The sequence below is a fragment of the Aplysia californica genome, unplaced genomic scaffold, assembly GCF_000002075.1.
Source record: "Aplysia californica isolate F4 #8 unplaced genomic scaffold, AplCal3.0 scaffold00821, whole genome shotgun sequence".
NCBI classification, from domain to species: domain Eukaryota; kingdom Metazoa; phylum Mollusca; class Gastropoda; order Aplysiida; family Aplysiidae; genus Aplysia; species Aplysia californica.
The window spans coordinates 240,346-261,653 of NW_004798091.1; the positions used below are offsets into that span (position 1 = coordinate 240,346).

At 38.1% G+C, this 21,308-nt stretch overlaps 2 protein-coding genes across 3 annotated transcripts in view; one reads left to right on the plus strand and one right to left on the minus strand.

Moving 5' to 3' along the window:
* The window catches only part of LOC101847535 (D-ribitol-5-phosphate cytidylyltransferase), an 18,535-nt gene extending 10,189 nt beyond the window's left edge, over window positions 1-8,346 (minus strand). The window contains exons 1-5 of one of the 2 annotated variants that reach the window (XM_005109846.3): window positions 8,067-8,346; window positions 4,143-4,395; window positions 2,974-3,134; window positions 2,183-2,283; window positions 1,057-1,206 (exon numbers count right to left, since the gene is read on the minus strand). In XM_005109846.3, coding sequence (XP_005109903.1) covers window positions 1,057-1,206; window positions 2,183-2,283; window positions 2,974-3,134; window positions 4,143-4,288 — 558 coding nt within the window. In that variant the 5' untranslated portion in view covers window positions 4,289-4,395; window positions 8,067-8,346. Of the gene's footprint in view, window positions 1-1,056; window positions 1,207-2,182; window positions 2,284-2,973; window positions 3,135-4,142; window positions 4,396-8,040 lie in introns of both variants that reach the window. The other variant, XM_005109845.3, reaches the window with a different exon arrangement.
* Window positions 8,347-8,446: 100 nt separating this feature from the next.
* On the plus strand, window positions 8,447-13,390 carry LOC101849087. The gene is made up of 3 exons (XM_035972740.1): window positions 8,447-8,737; window positions 10,444-10,550; window positions 11,727-13,390. The coding sequence occupies exons 1-3, from the start codon at window positions 8,694-8,696 to the stop codon at window positions 12,482-12,484; spliced, it is 909 nt and encodes a 302-aa protein (XP_035828633.1). The 5' UTR covers window positions 8,447-8,693; the 3' UTR covers window positions 12,485-13,390.
* Window positions 13,391-21,308: the final 7,918 nt, after the last annotated feature.

Here is a 21,308-nt window from a genome sequence, read left to right on the forward strand (position 1 = left end):
AACACAGTGATGGAGCAAGCCCACACAAGCCCCGCCACTGCAAGCACACGCAGCGGGTGAAGCCAGAGAGAACTGCAGTGTGCTGCAGACTTCGATCTAGCCCTAAGCCTAGCTACACGCATGCGTAATGTGTCATACGCAGGCCTGCCACATGGTAATTGTGACAAGGGAAACTACCCATGAATAAATACAGCTGGATAAGTCCACAAAGGCTTACTTCCTTTGTATTTCTGATTTAACAGGGATCTAATTTAACAGGACTTTTCTCCGGTCCCACCATCCCTGTTATACCAGGTGCAGGTGTCTACTGTATATACAAATCTGGGTCAAATAGATTCTTCCAACTACTTTATTTACCAGAAATGCCCATATGTTCCTAGTTCAGTTTGAAATTAATATCAAAGGAATATTCAAACATTATTAACATGGAACAATTCATTGAGTAATGGACTAAAACATACTTTCCAATTTTGCAACAAAATATACTTTCCAGGATTGTAATAAACATGCTTGGTTTCCATTTTAAATTACATATGGTCTACAGAAAATATGTGTTTACTTGCAGCAACTAAGATCTCGGTAATTCAACAGTTTATGTGTTCATCTGTCTACCCAAAGGTCCAAAAATCGACTAGAGCAGACCTTTCATGACGCGACGACATCTGGGCAAAATTCAAAATGAATTCCTATCCAAAACTGAAGCCATTCTCATCATTATAAACATTAAGAGCTCCTTCACAAACAGCATGTAACTGCCTGTCAGGCAATTGATAACCTCATGTACTACTAAGATAAAACAATCATGTATGTAAAAACCAACCACACCGTGAGATGAAGAACTAGTAGTCAGCCACTCCCTGAGCTCTAGCAGGGGCATGAGAGGAAAAAAACCACACAAAAACCAGCAAAATAAACTCTGCAATAATGTATTTGCAAGAAATTTCTTCAATCTTAGGCCCACAGCGCTCATGACATTTGAGAAAAGTAACTGCAAGATTTGTATTATAGTCAATTACAGGATCACACCACATAGTAATCATCAAAGCAACACATTACCTTTTCATAAGCTGCAGCAATGACCCCGTACTGAAAGGCTTGAGGCATCTCACTGTTCCTGTAGAGGCGGCGGTCCAGAGACTCAACCAGCTTTAGATCGACATCTCCCCTGATCACAGTCGACACAAGTGGCCTGGTCACACCTGATGCCTGGTGAGTTTTAGTTTTAGTAAGAGTTTTACGGCACTTGCAACACAATAAGGTCATATAAGTGCCGAAGAATAGATTGTTGCAAGAGAGTAACATACACAAAAAAGAAGGTGGGGAGATAAGGACGACAGATGTTTGATAGGAAAGAAGGAGCAAACCACACCAGAGCACCCGCCAATCACCCACTGGTGAATGAGTGGTTCATGTCAGTGAAGTAAAAATGAAATCTACTTGAAGATGGCTTATGCTCAATCAATACAATTCTTATCATATACGGGGCAGGAGCAGGGTTGGGGAATAAAGGGGGGAGGGGTAATTTTACAGATTCTGGGATGGATCCTTGGGGGGGGGGGGGAGCAGAGATGGACATGTTCCGACTGTAGTGACCCCAACACTGATGACAACGATTGACAAGGATTGTTTCATAAAAAAAATGTTGTTCAAAGATTATTCTCTTTCTTTCAGCTTTGATAGAATTCTAAATTCATGTCTATCTGCTTTGACTTTTGTAATAAATCCGACAACCTCGTCTAAGAGACACATTAGTTCACAAAAGCCATGGAGACATGTAATATTCTCAATCAGCTGCTTTGAAATATTCATGCCAACTGCCACACAGTACCTCATCACATGCTACCATCCAAATACAGATACACAGGTGAATGCCACATTGTAAAAATAATCATGGTACAAGAAAATCTTTAAGTTCAAAACACACAGCACTTTGATCATTCTTGTATAGCTCACTTTTAAAATAGGACTCTAACTCTAAACAGAGCTTTTTGTACTTTTATGCAGTTTTAGAGAGTAAAATTAAATATACGAGAGTTGTGAACAAGCAAAAGACTATTTACAACTCAACATTTTCAACTTCTTGACTGATTATTATTCCATTGTGGTGTTCATTTGCAGTTACATCACTACATCAGTAACAGGCCATTTACAGCAATATATCTACATGGGGTCTGAAACTCACACCATGCACACGAGCTGCTTCTGTGACCTTGAGCAGCACCTCCTCAGGCACAAAAGGTCGAGCACCATCATGAATAACAACGACATCAGACTCAGCACAATCTGTGAAAAAACATCCGGGACATGCACAAACACCTTGATACCCCAAAGGGTGGCATTAAGAACATCAACATTTCCTTTTCTATCTTTTTGAAAATAGTTTTTTCTTTCTTTAAATTTTAAAGTAAGTGTTTTTTACACCCCGCACACAATTTAAACCAATCTTCCCTGTCCGGACCAACCCAGGCTGAGAAGGATATACAGTATTTCAGCAAAAAGACTGAGACACTCCATAAAATTTTCCCCCTCATTCGGGAATCACATTCTGGTCTTCTGCATGCAACAGCCAAACATTTAACGGCTACATCACAGATGCCAGTATCCTTTTGACGACTTCAGTAAATGAACAGATAAAGGTCACGTATTGCAATATTTTGAATTACGCCCCTTGTACTTCGATTAATTTCTTTACTTTTCTCCTCTCTACATCTCATGTGAAAAATATGCCACAGTCCCAAGTAAACTGAAAAGGAATAACAGGCATAGTCATATTTCATTTCGATTAGAATTCATCTTTCTCCTCACTGCACCTTATGTGAACATAAAAAAAAGACACAGTCCAGAGTAAACTAAAAAGAAATTCTTCAGGGAATCATTTAAAAGTCAATTTTAAAAAAAAAGAAAGTCTGTCTTTCAGTTCTGGTCATATTTTTCAAAACTGACTATGTGATGTAGTCTTGAGAGAAATCTCACCTTCTTGTAATGCTTTCACCCCACAATGGATGGATCTGTGGCGGGTAGTATTGCCGGCACACACTCGGACCTTTGTGAATCCGTAGCTCTGCAACAGCTCCCGAGTAAACACGACTTGATCTGCAGCAGCCACCACAACAATCCGCCGCACCCACAGAACCCTGAATAGACAAATTTAGTTGTCCCAAGTCACCCCAAAAAGAGGAAATAGATATAAGAAGAGATCAGAATTGTTTTTTTTTATGCGAATGATATGAGACAGAATTCAATCAAGTGAACTTATTATCTCAGAGGAAAATTCTTTCTCACATCAACAAAACGCATTAAAAAACAGGTCGACGTCGGCCAACTAGCCTGTGGTGTATGACCAAACTCTTTACCACAGCATGTAAAATATGTAAGCTGGATCCCCATAAGCTGAAATAAGTTTGGTTGAGTTTTTCAGATTTTCCGCTGTGATACTGTATCCAACTTACTGACAGACTGAATCAAAGTACCTACCTTCTAAATATTCAAAAATTGTGTCAGTACAGATTCAAAACATTCACAATCAATCAATTGCTCATTTCCAATGACAAACCACTAGGTCATTTGAATGCATGAGTCTGAGTGAAATAACCTTCTGCTATTAACATGAACTCCTAACTCATAGTCTCAGTTTCTAAATCAAAAGCAAGTCAATCCACTTAAAACAAGGAGATAGCAAATGTGTGAGTACGCAAACACACAAAAGAGGAAAGGGATAATTTAAATAAACTAAGACAAAATATTTAAAGAATACATCATTTTGAGAAAATCAGTCAAAACTAGTCAGGTAAAAAAAATTTCAAATGTTCAAGCATTTTATTAATCAAGAATATTCCCATCATGTAGAGAATAGTTCTGGATGAAAACTACAATAACGTTTTCCAATATAGATTCCTGTCCTATGAAGTTCATAAAAATCATATTTGAAATTAGACTCACCATAACGCACACTGCTTTTTTGGTTTTGTGTTCCCATCCACAAAATGACTACTAAAAGAAAAGAAAATTCTCTGCAGACTGCCATTGATTGAAAGGTTGCAGAATAACAAAAAACTGTGGTTATATAGAACAGCCCACCGAACCAAAGAACTAGAACTCAGATGGCCACTGGATAGGAAAAGTATCTCAATCTAAAGCCTTACCTATGAAAGCTCTCTACTGTGTAGGCAAGGATATGCTTGCCCATGACTTTGAGGAACTGCTTGGCCGTAGGGAGGTTCATTCGCTGACTGCTGCCAGCAGCTGGGATCACCACATCCACCATCGCTCTTGTCAGGGTGACCTCCATCTTACGAGGAATAATTGGAGCGGAGCTATTTCATTGCATTTCTTCCTGCAGAGCACCTTGTATGGAAGTCTTACACTGAAACAGCACTTCGCACACAGTTAAAGCCTCTGTAAATAACCAAAAAAAGTAGTAAGAGAACAGTTGTTAGGTATGGGTAATGCAATAAAATTCATCTTTGAATCTAAAGCATGTAAAACAAATTTCTCTCAGCAGTTTCTCATAAGGACTATATAATGTAATGAGACCAATTAGTCTCTACAATCGAGGTGCTTGCTTCTCTCCAAACCACCTGAAAAGAACCCGTCCCTGGCTTTGCAAGTACTATTAGTGTTTACCTCCAAGGAAGGGTCTTTTGTTAGGTTTTCGCACCCATGAACTCCAAACAAGTGTTGGGCCAAGCATCTTGTTTTTTGGAAAGCATGAAAAACTTCAAGGTCCTGTTAAAGTCCACATTGCATTGCACTTTGCACACAATAAAACACCAAAGAAAAGTCAAAAATGGGAAGGAAAGAAGACCAGTAAAGGTGCTTCAGAAAAACTCTCCAGCAGCAGTAGTAGCCGTAGTAGTAGTCGTAATAGTAGTTGTAGTAGTAGTAGTAGTAGTTGTGGTGGCAGTGGTCTTGTATTTGTAGACTTTACTTTGTAGTAAAAATATAGTATGTAAAGTCAGCATCATGAGACTAAAATGCTAGAAAAAAAAAAGATTTATATTCAAAATGCAAAGAAAAAAATATCACTCACAGTCAGGAAAAGAAAAGAAAGTAAGTGAGCAATATAATAGAGCCTACACTGAAAAAAATGGCAGTGCGGGCCTATCTACATAACTATCATTATTTAACAGTAAAAATAACATAATGTGTCAAGGTACGTTGGAACCAGGCACTCTTCAATATATGTAGTGAATGTTATTATCTTAAAGCTTGTTTGTTTATCTTGCTTTTGGTGAAAAATATGCCCATCTATCTCTGTAGAAGTTGAGATATTTGTAAATGAAGGAGGTGGGGGTCGCCTTGTTTCTGAGTTAAAATTAGCGAAAAAACGGCCTCCAAAGTTTGGGGACTTTCTAAGCTTTTGATTCTTGGAAACGGTAAATTTACATTTTCTGTGCCTCTAATCAACATTTTTCAGAAAAATCCATACAGTTTAAGTATTTTTTAAAGGACGTAATAGATGTTGAGCCGAAAAATAAAAATTCGTCAAAAATTGCATACAGGAAGAAAAATGCCATTTTCTTCTATTTCATTATTTTGACGACGCCTGATTTCACCACGCTGCCTCACATATGATCCCCATTTCGTCTCATAACTCATTGTTGGACTAGTTGATAAGTCTGTACCTTTCTTGGTAACAAGATACCACTTTATTTTACGCAACAACTATGTTCACGATGCCTTGAACATAGTTTGCAGGCTACATTCACAGAGCCCTGAATGTAGTTTGCAATTTAAAAATGATCTACTTGCTCATTTTACCCCCTACCCTTGTCTCTTTTGCTTCATCTTTTTCTCACCACCTCTCACCCTTCTTCCCGCTGTGGCCTTCTTCCACTCTCCTTTATTTTTATTTCTTCAAACGACTTAAATTATTTTCAAATTGTCAAGCGCTGCCGTGTCCGCACATGGGAAGAAGATCGAAGTCGTGTTTTGTGTGCTGAGCGAGCGAGGCCTTGTCGACAGTGGCTGTTTTGTTGTGCCCGCCTTCATCCTTCGTAAACTCCATTGCATTCGGACCACCGCAGAATTATTTTTCATGAGAGTATTCCTGTGCTGTTTCCTTCATTCACTTTGAGCGACCATAGAGCATTTTGTCTTGCCTCAGTGCCAATAATGGTGGATGATTCAGGATGAACGTAGCTAGCAAACTACATTCACGGAACCGTGAAGGTAGTCACTGCGTTTATTTAATGAAATAGAATACATGACAATCCTAATCCTAAAATTCACTGTAGCCAGGGTCCACTGCAATATCATGAAATAATTTGAAATACAGATCTAGACAGGAGGCAAATTAAAGTTTCGAAGTGACTATTCGGACTCGAGTCCGAATATGAAAAAATGTTATTCGGACTCTGATTCTTGTCCAGCATGACATCACTTCCGACTTCATGTGACTCATGACTCCGGCTTCCTGTCCTGCCTCACTCATGACTAGCCTAAGGCTGGGGAGAGACCAGGATCACTTCGGGCAAAATTGCGTTAAATTGTGCTGGAGCCGAGTTTTTATCTCATGATGAATTTGAGGCCGGCCTGAAAAGTTATAGCGCTTCTAATGTTTATTTGTCAAGAGGTCATCAGAAGCAATTAAAGATGGTTCGTTAGAGTGTGTCGGGGTCGAATGGGCGGCCTGCACACGTGTGGCTGTGTGTGCGTGTCGGGGAGGGGGGGCACTATCGGGCATTGAACGTCGCATACCCGTCAGTCTCCACCCCCCCCCCCCGGCAACTGATCATCAATAATAAGCTAGTCTTGACGTAGATCTACGTAATGAATTGTGCCCTGGTCTATGGAATCTAAAGTTGCCATATATGCTCGGCTCTACACAGCAACACAACTTTTTCTTGGTAAACAATCGAGATGACACAGGCTTGTGTATTTGAACGAATCAGTCTTTTTTTTTAACACAGCTCATAAATAATCATTATGCAGGAGCCAAGTGATCTGCTAATCTTCAATTTTACCTTTTTCTACAACAAAGAGAGAGGGAAACATGGGGGGTAGGGGGGGGCGTACCAATGAGGCGGCGGGCATCGGCAGATAAGGTGTGGGGGAAACTAAAAAATGGCGGAAAATTGGAAGCACTGAACGTTAGATCTATGGAACGAAGACACTTCCTTTTTTACGGACCCGTGTCCGAATAACATTTTTTCATGTTATTTGGACTCGAGTCCGAATAATGACGAAGTTTACAGTTTAATAAATTAATAATAGGAGGCGAGGCGCCTGTTTAAATGTAGAATATATTAATTAGGCCACCTCTATTCTCACCCGGGGTGAGAATAGTGCAGGCGGGTCTTGTGGCTATTCTCACCCGGTGCGCGTGTCAACAAATTTTGCGTTCACCCTAAACCACAGAATTCTACACTGTGATAAGAGAAAAATTGTAGAATTCTGTGCTGTGAACAAACGTTCCATTACAACTGTACTTGTAGCCTACTAAAAGCGTACAATTTTGTCTGTGGGCAGGGGAGAGAGAGAGAGTGAGAGAGAGAACAAAACAAAATGGCGACCCGCGTAGTTCGGCTCGATTCGAAAAGTTAAATAGCCGTAGCATCTTTGTAGACAACCAAATTAATTTACTTTTGTGTTTTAACATCATTTTTTAACTTTGTTTTGGTCAATTTGATCGTCCACACCGATAGACAGTATTCAGAAAGAGACAGAGAGAGAGAGAAGAGGGGAGGAGTAGATCTTGCGAGAACTTCCGGGCGGGTGAGAATAGCCACTTTCTATTAATTAATTAAATTAATAATATTACAACTCCAAAGCCTAAGTCAGTAGCCTACACTGTATTACAGTCAGCCAACGACTGTCAGTTTAGGTTGAGTAGTAGCCTGCCTACTATCAGAGTACAGCTAGATCTAGATCTAGCTATCAGTACCGGGTACCGTGGCCGTGAGTACGAGGATGAGAGCGTGCCGTGACACTCACAATCACAACAATTCTAAGATCTCTGTCAGTTAAAGTCTAAGATCTATCTAGCGAGAAATGGAAAAGGATTTGTGAAAGCTGTACACATCGGCAACGTAAACATACCAAAAATCCATAGAAAGTAGACCTACACTTCAAGAAATTCTTAAAATAAGCTTGGCATTTATATCTCCCTGCACACAGCATCTGAAAATTGAAAACACAAAATTCAATAGAGTTGTCGCCCATGCTACGCCACTTTACTCTTTACCTTCTCTGCACGAAGAGATCTTGAGAGAAAATATAAACATCTTTTATTACGACCCATAGATGAACAGTCCGTTACTTTGACAAACTTATGCCAGTTTGATATTAAAAGCACTTTTTGCTTCCAGTGATGTGTTATATTTGTCAATAATTAAATAGTTAATAATAGTTATATTTCATAATAACGACCTGAAGTAGTCTCTCAGAATTTTTCTACTGCCAAAACTGCCCTGTAGATCTAGATTAGCTATTGAACCGACCGGCGACAACAATTCAACAAAGGCCAAAAGTGCAAGGCTGGCCCAGCCAACACGTTAGATTCTAGGCCTATGCATACAAATTACAATATTTGCTTACATAATTGTCACATGTGGATGTATCAGTTTTCGAGAAACGCATCTTGTTAACTGAAAACAGCAGTGTACCGCTAGATCTATAATTTTTAACAGACTACTGTTTTGAATAATAGGCTATAACTATATTATAATAATAATTTTATAATATTTAATATAATGTCTTACCACGAACCTGCAGCTTTTAAAGAGAACTTCAGATGGTAAGATAATAAAATTATATTTTCTGAGTTTTGTTGTTTTTTTAGGTATAATCTAGATCTAGATCTAGATCTAGTCCAAAGTCAAAATATTGAGGCTGGGACGACATTGATGTAAGTCAGAGTCAAAATTGAAAAGTGGGCGCTTTTTCGGTAGTTCCTACCCCGCAATTGTTATTCACGGGTTTTAGCCCCAAGAGTAGAGGGGTTTCAGGGGGGCTTGCCCCCCTGACCTAACAAAAATAGGAAGGGGGGTTTCAGGGGGGCATGCCCCCCTTTATTTTACCACAATTTAATGTTTTGCTGTTGTTAGGTTTGATATCTTAGCTCACCGCGAATCAAACGTATAGATCTAGATCTAGAAGTAGGTCTGGCTCAAATAAGGGGGTTGGGAACTACCGAAAAAGCACCGAAAAGGGTAAGGATCTGACACATGGTCTTGGATTGGACTCCAATTGATTTTCAAATGCCAGTCTAGCCGTACTTAGATCTAGGTTTGGCCCAATCGACTCAATCCTGTTAAGTACACAGGTCTCATTAGATCTAGATCTAGATCTAGTAATTATTCAGGTTCAAATACATGCAAGTCAGTAAGGCACCTTTTGGTTTTGTCTGAAATACAAATACTTTAGGCATTGCAAACTAAAATTTTCATTTACAATTCAGCCATCAATATTAAGTACGGCTAGCCTGGCTGTCTACCCGTACTTAAGTACGGCTAGACTGCCAGTCTAGCCGTACTTATCTTAGGCCCTATTTACATTAGAAAACAGGAGGTTTTAAATACATGCACTGTCATTAAGGAACCTGGTTTTGTCTCAAATACAAATACTTTAGGTACTGCACACTAAAAATGTATATTTACAATTCAGTAGGCCTATTTTTTGTAAATGGTCAGTCTAGCCATCATATTAAGAATAAGTACGGCTAGATTGTAAGTCTAGACTTCCAGTCTAGCCGTACTTAAGTACGGCTAGCCTCTTCCATTCTAGATTTCTAGATCTAGATCTAGATGTACTTTTTTTGGCGATTGTCAAGATTTCCGCGTTTAATTCCGATGTGCGTTTTTCATAGCCTCAGGTATGTTTCGCTTTGGTCCCTAACCCTAACCCTAATCCTAACCCTGACCCTAACCCTAACCCTGACCCTAACCCTAACCCTAACCCTAACCCTAACCCTGACCAAGGTTAGGGTTAGGGACCAAAGCGAAACATACCTAAGGCTATGAAAAACGCACATCGGAATTAAACACGGAAATCTTGACAATCGCCCTTTTTTTATCTTGATTCTTTTATTGTAATTATTAATAGCCTTTCTTAATTCCATGTCTATTTTAATTAGAAGCTAGATTTGCATTTTTAGTCTCAATTTGCGCAGGTTTATTAGGACTGTATCCGGAAATATTATATCACGCTGCTTTACTTCACTGACTCCATTAAATTAATCATAAAAGCCCATTTATGTGATTAGTGTGTAGCTAATAATAATATTAATTAATTAATGTTTTCAGGTCAAACACCAGCATCAGAGGGTAAATACAATGATTGACAAGTATGTCCCTGACAGCAAGTGACCAGCAAAAGGAACAATTTTAGTAAAATCAAGGGGATATAAATAAGCCCCCTCGCTTCTCCCTCCCCCATTTCATGGTAGACTTTTCAAAACTTTACTCTATAGCATCTTGACATGAATGTCACTTTACTCAACAGGGTGGGGCAGCAAGCTGCATCTGGTCTGACAATGGAAAATCTCACACCAGTCAGCTATCAGGTCACCACTCATGGAGGATTTGCGTATGATGCATACAATGCAAGAGGTATAAAATTTGTTACCAAAATGTCACGCAGTTTGCAGAAAGTTATATTATAATGTGTATAAATGTCTATTAGTTTGTTTTTTTGGCTTGTGTGACAGTTTTCTCCTGTTCCCATGTTGTTCCATCCTACAATCTCTTATTTTCTCTTTGTGTGTACAGAACAAGAAATTGTTACTTTCATGGATAAAGTACTTAAAAATAACAATAACATTGACTTTCTTTCTTTACTGTTTTCAACTAAATTTTGTGCCCGATGGTTGATATGCTTGAGAACACACGCACACATATATAATATATATATAATATATGTATATATATATATTATATATATATATATATAATATATATATATATATATATATATATATATATATATATATATATAAAATATATATATATATATATATATAATATATATATATATATATATATATATATATATATATATATATATATACATAATACACACATTTTTAAAGGATTTCTCATGCTCTTTTCTCTGTCCTCATTTGGTTACAAATTCAATTAAACTTTTGGTATAAAATCAAAAGGTTTACCCCAAAAAAATATTTTGTGTATTGTGTTGCAATGGCTTTTTTTCTGATCCCGACCTCCCAACTGTATGGCATTCAGTGTGATGAAAATAAAATTCATTTGTGTCTCTCTAAACATTTTCGTGGAATGAGAGGTTTCTAAAGAGAAAAGTTTTTAAAATCCTAACTTCCACTTTTTGTTTTCGTTCCATTGTTCCCGACTGACCCCATTTTTCTCGGATACATGAAGTATGAAGTGCTTTGTAAAGCGCCTTCCCCTAGCAATACTACAAGACTTTAACATGACAAATTAATGAAAGATCCATCTTTTGTACATCATATTGCATTGTGCCTTTAGACAGCATGTGTTTACAAGTTTTTCATACAATCTGTACGCAAGTATACAAGTATCACTTCTGTATTGTGATTTATTTTGTGAGCAAGAATGTATTTCAATTCATTCTGTCTAGGAGATATTGTTTTAATGATGTTTTATTTCTTCCCCAAAGAGTGGGGTTGTTTTTTTTTAGAGCATTTGAGCAAAGAAATGAGTTCAAAACTATGTTTGCAGATATCAGTTTCAGATACAGGACATTGTGTGACTGAATGAAACTAAAGACGTTTTGTATTTTGTACTTTTCAGCAATGCTAAACCCTTGGAATGTCCTGCGTCTGATAGAGTGTTCCCGGGCTGTTGGCTGGTGGAAGACTTCACTAAATGAAGAAACTGGTCCATTTATGGAAATAAACAAGTTGGGTCGTATGTTTTTCACTGTTGCTATGTCAATGAAATTCCACCCAGAGGTTTATGATACAAGTGTTGAAAAGCGGCCCATAACCACTCACAACGAAATGGCACATATAGGGAACACGTCGTTCAAGTACAAGACAGCAGTTGAATTTGGGGATGCCAAGAAACCGTTAGTGGAAGTAGAGAATCAGTTTGTGTTCATAGACCCAGAGTCTCGCAAACCCTGTGGGCCAGATGACTGGTGGAGGGCCAAGTACTCTTCCGAAATGAGCCCGACAGAAACAGCATTACGAATTCCAGCTCTGCTAGAGCCGGAAAATGGTGAAATCTGGGAAGAGCAAATCAGAATCTTGCCCAGCGACATTGACCCGTATATGCATATGAGTTGGGCTCATTATGTGAAATACTGTATGGATGTGTACACGCTCCGTCATGTACGTTTGCATGGATACACTGGAAATGGAGACCCTTTTCGCATGGTGAAGTTTTTAGAGGTTAACTACAGAGGTGAAGCATCAATGGGTGATTTGCTGAACATAAAGTTTTGGAAAAACTTTGATAATGAGAATATATATAATTTCCTGTTTGTAAAAGGTGATAAAGTCATCTTTGAGTGTAAAATGGGCTTTTTCCCCTTGGTTAAGTCATAGTGATCCTTACTTGTTCTCCTCCTTCCCCTTCTTTCCTCAGTCGGCCCTCATAATAAACTGATTCAAAAGTTCGCACGAGCAAATCCAGTTCCAGACTGATTTATATTCACTCGGACATGCTTTGTTCAGTCGATGTTGGTCATTGTTAAAGATTTTATTAACTTTTATCTGAACACGTTTTGATATAATAATAAGAATTCCTTCTACCTTAGGGGTGTTGCATTTTATCTTCCGTGCTTTCTTTATCGGAGTATTAACTTTTATTTTATTTTTAGATGTGACATTTCCACCCAAGAATGTAATGCTGAAAGGGATGGTACTCTGCATGGTAGCTGTGTCAAAGATCAAAAGTATGGTCAGAGAAGATATTAAATGATTGTTGTTTTCTTTTTAAAATGCATGCGCTGATTTTCTTTCTTAGATGTGATTGTGATGTGTTCATACCAGGTAGACATGTCACCAGTTGTCATTCCTTAGTATTTGTAATGAGAGACAATTTAAAGTTAATGTTCCTTTATTTCAATAGGAAGGATTTTTTCATGATTGTCTTAAGTCAAAAATTGTATCTTTTGTTCTGTCTACACATCCAACAAGAGAAGAATATTACAACTATACAAAAGTGAGAACTCTTCGATACAAACATTTTGTCTGAGTTAACTAGCAGGCCACTGGGCTATAGAGACCTACAAGATCTAGTACTAGTGATGTAATTTACGGTACCTATATCTGCAAGTTTGTGGTTCAAATTTGAATGAAGTTTTCTCTTTCATTATGGATAACAGTTGTTTGCCTCTGAACCTCACCACTGTTCAAATAACTCAGTCTGTATGTAGTACTAGTACAGTGGAATCCTGTTATAACGAGAGGGAGGGGACCGGTGCAAAATGTCCGTTAAAGCAGGATTCTCGCTATAAGGGATCCAGTAATAGATTCAAGGGAAATAATAAAGTAGGCCTAATCTATGAGTTTGTTGTTCTGTTTAGTTCTTTTTGCTATCTTCCCTGATGATGATTTTGCCGAACATGACCTCTAGATCTTACTTGATCAAAAATCGAATCAGGTTTCTTTCTCTAGCACTAATGATGTTGACTGACAGCTCGGCGTTGGCGATCAGAAAGAAACGGCTCTAGGCTAACTCGCCCGCTGTGTTTTCCCCCACCCCACCACACCCTGTTGTGCATTCCATCTGCTTACGCACGTCTCACATTCCCTCCATCCATCACAGCACTGTGACCTTTCCATCCTCACATCTGAGAAGTGAGGGGCATGGTAGGCCTTAATAATCTAAATAGGCTTACGCTGGCCTATCACGCGATGCGTTCTGCTTGTCTGCGCATGCCACACCCTCCCTACTTGGTTGCTCCGGCCTTGTTTGTTGATACACGTGGGCTCTCCCATTCTTTGTTTCGCTAGATCACCAACACGTTTCTCAACTGGCGAGGTTTTATATTATGTATAATTGGCATATCCGCTGCGCACAGCAGCAGCAATATTCCGCTATAACCGACTCGCATATTTGTCTGGTAGCGCTATAGCGGTATTTTATTTACAATAATAATTTTAGAATAGTGTCTTTATAACAGACATCTAATTTTTTCCTGACACGTTATAAGTGGACTCCACTGTAATACTGTAGTAGGTAGAACTAAAAAATTTAAAAAAACAAAAAAATTTTTTAAAGTGAAAATAACATACATAATAATAATATGTATGTATGTATCAGGACATGGTGGAATCAGGTGCTTGTCAGTTTTGGTGCATATGGCGTTATTGCTTTAAACTTTGTTAATTTGTTTTGCTATTGCAGAAATACCCATCTGTCTTGAATAGTAGAAGTCAAAAGGGCTAAAATTTGAAAACTTTCTTTAATAAGACAACACATCTAGTCAGAGGTTTGGCACCCTTAAAAGGCATGATACAAACGTTCGTCATGTGTGAATTTTCTAATTTTTTATTAAAGTCCTCTGTAATTTTTTTGCTTTTGTCAATGTTTTTGAGTTATTATAATTATTATTTTGAATTCGTAAGTATAATGGATCTGTTGAAAGTGCTGTGGAGTTGTTATTTGACCCAATTAGTCAAGTATTTCTGAACTTTTAACAATGCTTCATGTGCTATGGATTTCCCCTTCAGTAAACACACAGGTAGAAGAGACTTTTTAAAAGAATAAAGAACAGATTTATGGGGTTGAGAACAATATATCCTAATCTTTCATTGAAGAGTGAAGTTTCATTGTACTACTGTTATTTTCATGTGTGTGAAAATACATTAATAAGATTTTCTTCAATTTGATTTGTACCCATTTTGTTTTGTCAAAAGTATTGCTCACTTGAGATTCTCTTTTTTTGCTGTTGTATTTTCTAATTGTTTATAGTTATTGTCATTGGTGCCATTCTTTTCAGCTGTTGCCATACATGATACAGTCAGGGATTGACCATTGCATTTGACACATGATCCATTATTCAGGTTCCATAACGAAAAATTACAGAGATATCAGTCGATGAATAGCAGCTTGTATGAGCTATCCATGATTTTGAGTTTTCCATGTTTATGTAATCTGTGCCCAACTCTTTACATTATATAATGTAATATACACATGTGCACCTGATGCCTGTAGATATGTGCTCATGGGAAAAGGTGCTATTAAAAAGATCTTTATTATTTTTATTTTACTTGTTTTATGCCAGGTCAATCTTGTAGCAAATTTTCGTCTCTGATGTGATTCTGATTTATATCAGTGCGTCTATATAACTATAACCAGTATACAACATGTACAACTGTGATGTAAGGATATTATTGGTAAACCACTCTCTTTACCAAAAATTATCAAAAACAGCTGATTCACTCAGAATACACCCCCGGGGCAGTGCCACTGACTGTAGTGTCTTTAGGCCATTCTCAAAGGGGGGACATATATCTCGTTCAAGCACAGTAAAATTGTAAATGGGCTGATTCATGTCACGCTCATCACTGTGCCTGATCTACAACAGGGAACTGCTGCTTTTTCTTTCCTGATCCTTACTATTCTCATTTCCTCTATGTCTTTTGTATGTTTGTCACTCCCTTGTGACCTGCTATTTTGGGGTGCCTTGATAGTCGAAGCAGACCTTGTGCTGTTGAAACTAGAGAGGTGAGCAGTCTAAGTCTGATTCCCTGTAAAGACTTCTCTGTTGACACCCACCCCTTGGCACTCATATGACCTTATGCAGTTGCGAGCGCCGTAAAACCCTCTACTATTTAAAAAAATAAACTCACAATACTAAAGTGGTTTTAAGGTTTTAACCATGATAGCCATAACATTGTTACTCTTTGCAGTTTTTTCTTCTGATCATTTTCGGTACATAATTGAGATAGTAAAAATTTTTCCGAATTGCAAAAAGATAAAATATATATATGTAGAAAATTTGGCTTATTTGACTGATTATGAACAGATTTAAAAAAACACTGCCTTTTCTCATTTCTCTGTTTTTTTATTATATATTATTTATTAGCATTAGCTCATAAACTTTTACATTTTTTAAATTGTACACTTACTATTCATGTACACTATGTGTGACCTGAAAGCCAGCTATTCTGTATTGTAGTTTGTATTGTTGTTGTGTGTTGTACATCATTTCCTTTCTCACCTACATCAGGGTACAGGCCACGAACAAACACTTTCCATCTTTTCCTTTCCTGGGCTAGCTTCTAGCTTCTTGATAATATATTATTCTTTGTCTACCCACTTTTCTGTACTGTACTTTAAATTAATATTAATAAGTGTGGCTCTTCTCCAGGTTCCACCTGACGTACAGTCATCATTGTCTAATTTTTTTTTCTGAATGATGTTTGGTAGAATCTCATGAAATTTGAAATACCGGTAAGCATTTTTGTAGAGTTCTTTCTTGAGAAAAGTATGTTATTGTACTGGTGTCAGTGAGGGAATGGTGAAGATCTTTGCTTTTGCACTCAAAAGACCTGGGTTTGATACCTGACTTGCATTAGAAAGTTTATTTTCAAGTACCGGTATGATCTTTGTGTTTCTGATTGATAAATGGTACAGTGTTGCCCTCTCTGCCCAGACTGGCTTTGACAGGCAGGGTTTAAATCTGCCCGCCTCGTAGAATATCAAAATATTGTGTCTATAGGGTTATATAGGAGTGCAAACCATTTTAAATGGAATTCTATACAGTATATTCTATGTAATTTTGCTAAGTAAAGACGGGAGATGAAATCTGACTTGAATGCATGTCCATCCAGGAAAAATGTGTCTTTCGTTTTCATGAGCCCATTGTATCTTAGTCTCATAATAGACTACAAATTAATCAGGCAAAATCACGTTTACAGTAGGCTTATTGTTTAAAAAATGTAAATCAGAGATTACTTTTTAGTATGGTGCCTTAGTGCCATTATTGAAGATAGGGTCCATAATAAGTGTTTTTGTTTGGGGGTTTTTTCCCTGTTTTGCATAGATCTTACCTTTTGAATTAGCAAGCGAGCAATATCTTTTCCCATGAAGTGTCTTGGAGAGACCTGTATTTTTCCATAAAGTTTTCTACCAGTTAAAGTTGTCCATGGAGATCTGTGCTGAGGTATAAAATAGTTATAAATTGTTCTGCTGTGGAAACTGAACCATTTGATGCTATATCATTGTCATTATTATTATTATTATTATTATTAATAACTTTATAATTATTATTGTTGTTGTTGTTCCGCTGTGGATGCTGAACCATTTGATGTTATATCATTGTCATTATAATTTTTATTATTATTATTATTATTATTATTAGTAGTATTATTTAGTATTATCATTGTTGTAATCATTCCTTATTGTTTTTGTTTGTTGTGATAGAGGTGTTGTTGTTATTAATGCTCTTGTTGTGACTAACATTAGTATCATGATTGTTGTATGAGAATGGTTTAAAAGAGTGGGTACATACATGCATCTACTTTTGTACTTCAATCCTTTTTATCTGCGGTATAGTATTATATTATACTGCCTTTTTAGGGTTTTCACAGAGTATTATCTAAATTCTTTACACTGCTATGAACGTGGTGCTTCTTTTACAGAATTCTCCGATTAATTTTAAAAAGTCAAACAGCATTTCATATGTCATTAATTAATCAAAATGACAAAATACTGAACTCAATTCAATATTCCATATGATGATGTAATATGATCATATTATCATATATTTTGGTATTTATTAAAAGATTTATTTCCCATCACTCATATCAGTTTGTTGCATGGGATTCGTTGTTGCATTTAGAACGAGTGGTCTCACTCGTATTGATAAACATGTAATAACCCTGTCACGCTCATAACTGTGCCTGATCTACAACAGGGAACTGCTGCTTTTTGTTTCCTGATCCTTACTATTGTCATTTTCCTCTACTTCTTTTGTATGTTTGTCACACTCTTGTGACCTGCTATTTCCGTGATAGTTGAAGCAGACCTTGTGCTGTTGAAGCTAGAGAGGTGAGCTGAGTAAGTCTGATTCCCTGTAAAGACGACACCCACCCCTTGGCGCTCATATGACCTTATGCAGTTGCGAGCACCGTAAAACCCTCTACTATAAAAAAAAAAACACAATGTGACCGACACTTGTATTCAAAATGAGTCGTCTCACTCTTTTTTTCGGTGGGATGGGGGAGGGGGGGAGGGGTGCACCGCGAGCCATACAAGAGGCTTGTGAGAACAATTGATGGCCTTGTACTAAACTGTCCCTGTGGTTTTATGCAAAAATAATTCTGAAATTATGCAAACTGAGCCCAAAAATGTGATATTATACGATGCTTTTAATTTTAACAAAGAATGATAAAGGAAAATAATCAGCAATTATGCAAAGAATAATTAAATTTTGCTAAATTATGCGGGGTGCATAAAACCGCGGGGACAGACGAAAGTTGTTCTTTGTATCTTGGAAGGCAGCAGGATGTCTTGGTTGTTCATTACACTTACACTCGTGCAGAGGCAACCAAAGGTATAATAAAACCCTTGATATCATTACAACGAATAGTCAGTAAAGAGATGATCTGTCTGGGAAAAATAATGAAAGTATGAAAGGTGGGAGTTGGATGGGGAAAAACAACTCATTGCCCCCCTTGCAGTTAATATTATTGAAGCTGAAAGAAATTGATAAGTAATAAATAAATTACACTTCTGTTGAAGTTGAAGGGAAAATTTGGTTTGCCACGTACGTACGTAATGTAAGTGCATACGTACATGATGTACGTACATACGTATGCACATGTATACATACATACATGATACATACGTACATACATTTACATTATTACATACATACATACGTACGTACATACACACAAATACTTATGATACATACATACATAATACATGCAACATACATACATACATACATACATACATACATACATACATACATACATACATACATACTACATACATACATACATACATAGGCCTACATACTACATACATACATACATACATACTACATACATACATACATACATACATACATACATACATACCTACGCACACACACAGGGACATACATACCTACGCACACACACAGGGACATACATACATACGCACACACACAGGGACATACGTACATACATACATACGTACATACATACATATATACCAAGGGCCGCTCGTCCATAGAGCACGGTCGTGCACTGCCGCCCAAAAATGTTAATGCGCACAACACCCACAAAGAGAGAATAAAAGAACCTTTACCTTCCGCCGTCTCTAATCAGTTTTCCGTACTCGTTACTCGCCAGAGCCTATTCGTTCTTTATAAAAAATAAATGGGCCGACCCAAACAACTATGACGTTTTGACCGAGTTTCTTAGTTCATAAATATTTAATTATTAATAAGACGGCACAATCTCAATGTGCACCTGCCGAACAAATCCCATAGAGTTAGAGGCGGTCTAAAAATCTCAGACCAGTTCTCGATAGCCGACACAATTCAATGCACGTATTATGATATCTTTGGAGCTATACGTTTTTACTAACATGCCACACAGCCGACTACAAGCCCTCAGGAGATAGGGGCCGACTGTCCAGGCCCACAGGTAGCAGATGCCCCCCTTGTCCGAGAAGGCTAAGTGTAGATCTGTCCTCCCAGAAGATCAGGGGTGTGGCAGAAAGACAGCAGTTAGGAGGAGCCAAGGAGTAGCAGTAGAAAGAGTCAGGAGCCCAGAGGAGGGGGCAAAGGAGGTGAAGGGGTGGGGGCACAAAGAGGAGACAAAAGCAGACGACAGAACATTGCTAGAGAGCAGGAAATGAGGTGAAAGGAGACAAATTTAGAGAAGAAAATTTGTCGGTCGCTACCCGGATTCGAACCCGGACCTTTTGAATGAGAGGCCAACACCTCAACCTCTGGGCCACGAGAGCCCCCTGGTTATCTTAGACAGGTGGACAACTTACACGGTCATTAAAAGTTGTTCCCGCATCCGATCCGGACATTGGGGATTGCCTTGTTAGTGAGACAACTTCCTGGGCCGTCGGCATAGTAGTGGTAGAGTCCCCAGTTCCTTTCCACGTCGCCTTTACTTCCCCAAGTCGAAGTCAGGTTCCCATTACTGCTAGGTGGGCAGGAGGGGGTGAAAAAAATCGGTGTCCGAATCGAGGTTCGAAAACGGACACGGTGATTATGATGTTTAAAGGGGGGGGGGGGGGGGCTACACCCCAAAGTCAAAATTCGGCTCACAATTATGGAATTTGAGTTGTAGGCATTTTTAGCTTCCTCAGCCTCTTCTACAACTATTTCATCACATGAGAACCCACCAAAAACCGTATTTTTTCCCATACCGGGCATGTTTGTCACCGATATTTCCTCATAAAGTCAGTATTTTATTTTTCTTTATCGGCCGTTTACTCAAAACGCGACTTTTCTCTATACTTTTTTGAATAACTCCACCATTTTTCATTCAATCTTCATGAAATTTTCACAGAATGAAGGGAAGATGTAATACTAAAATTTTGTCTGTTGAATTTTTTATATAAGGAATAGATTTTTGTTGGTGGTGCCTGGAGTGTGGATTTTTACGGATTTTTTGAAAACTTGAATGCTACCTCAGGAAAAAAATTCATACAAAATGTTCTAATTCGGTTAGGCATAAAACAACAGACAAAAATGTTTAGATCTAATGTTTGTAAACGCGCATGCAAAAAACATTCAATTTCCATGAGCGATAAGTGCAATATTCATTACGCCTGATTACGCAAGACATGTCAACACAATCCAATATGGCCGCCGTATCCATGGAAACGAAATTTTTTCTCAAATTTGATTGCGGATTTAAAGACTCCTTTTTATACTTGTTATATGTGTGACATTTGGTAAAATTCCGTCAAGTAATAAGCGAGATAGCCTTCATGTGTAGCCCCCCCCCCTTAAAATACGCTAGGGGGAAATGGGAAGTGGCTGTTTGTTCAGGTGATTGTCTTATACAGGGGGCCGTCAGAGCAGGTTGGACTGTCCATACATTATGCATGCCATGTAATCAATAAAGCATAATGTAGTGTATATTATGCAGGCTTCCATCTCACTCTCGCTCTTTTCAATTTCAAGACATTTAGCCAGGACACAGACATAACCCTTTTTGGATTCCAAACCAGACTCATTGGTACAAACAGGTAGGCGTACCTTTGGCGCTGCAAAAATCTGAACATGGACTTAAGTAGCAGTTGTCAATCACATGCTTACATTGAGTAAGGGGGGAGAGAGATGTATAAGAAGTTAAAATTGAAATACCCCTCCCCCCAAAAATACTCTGCCCGCTGCTCTCTCTTTCTCTCTCTCTCTCTCTCTGTCTCTCTCTCTCTCTCTCTCTCTCTCTCTCTCTC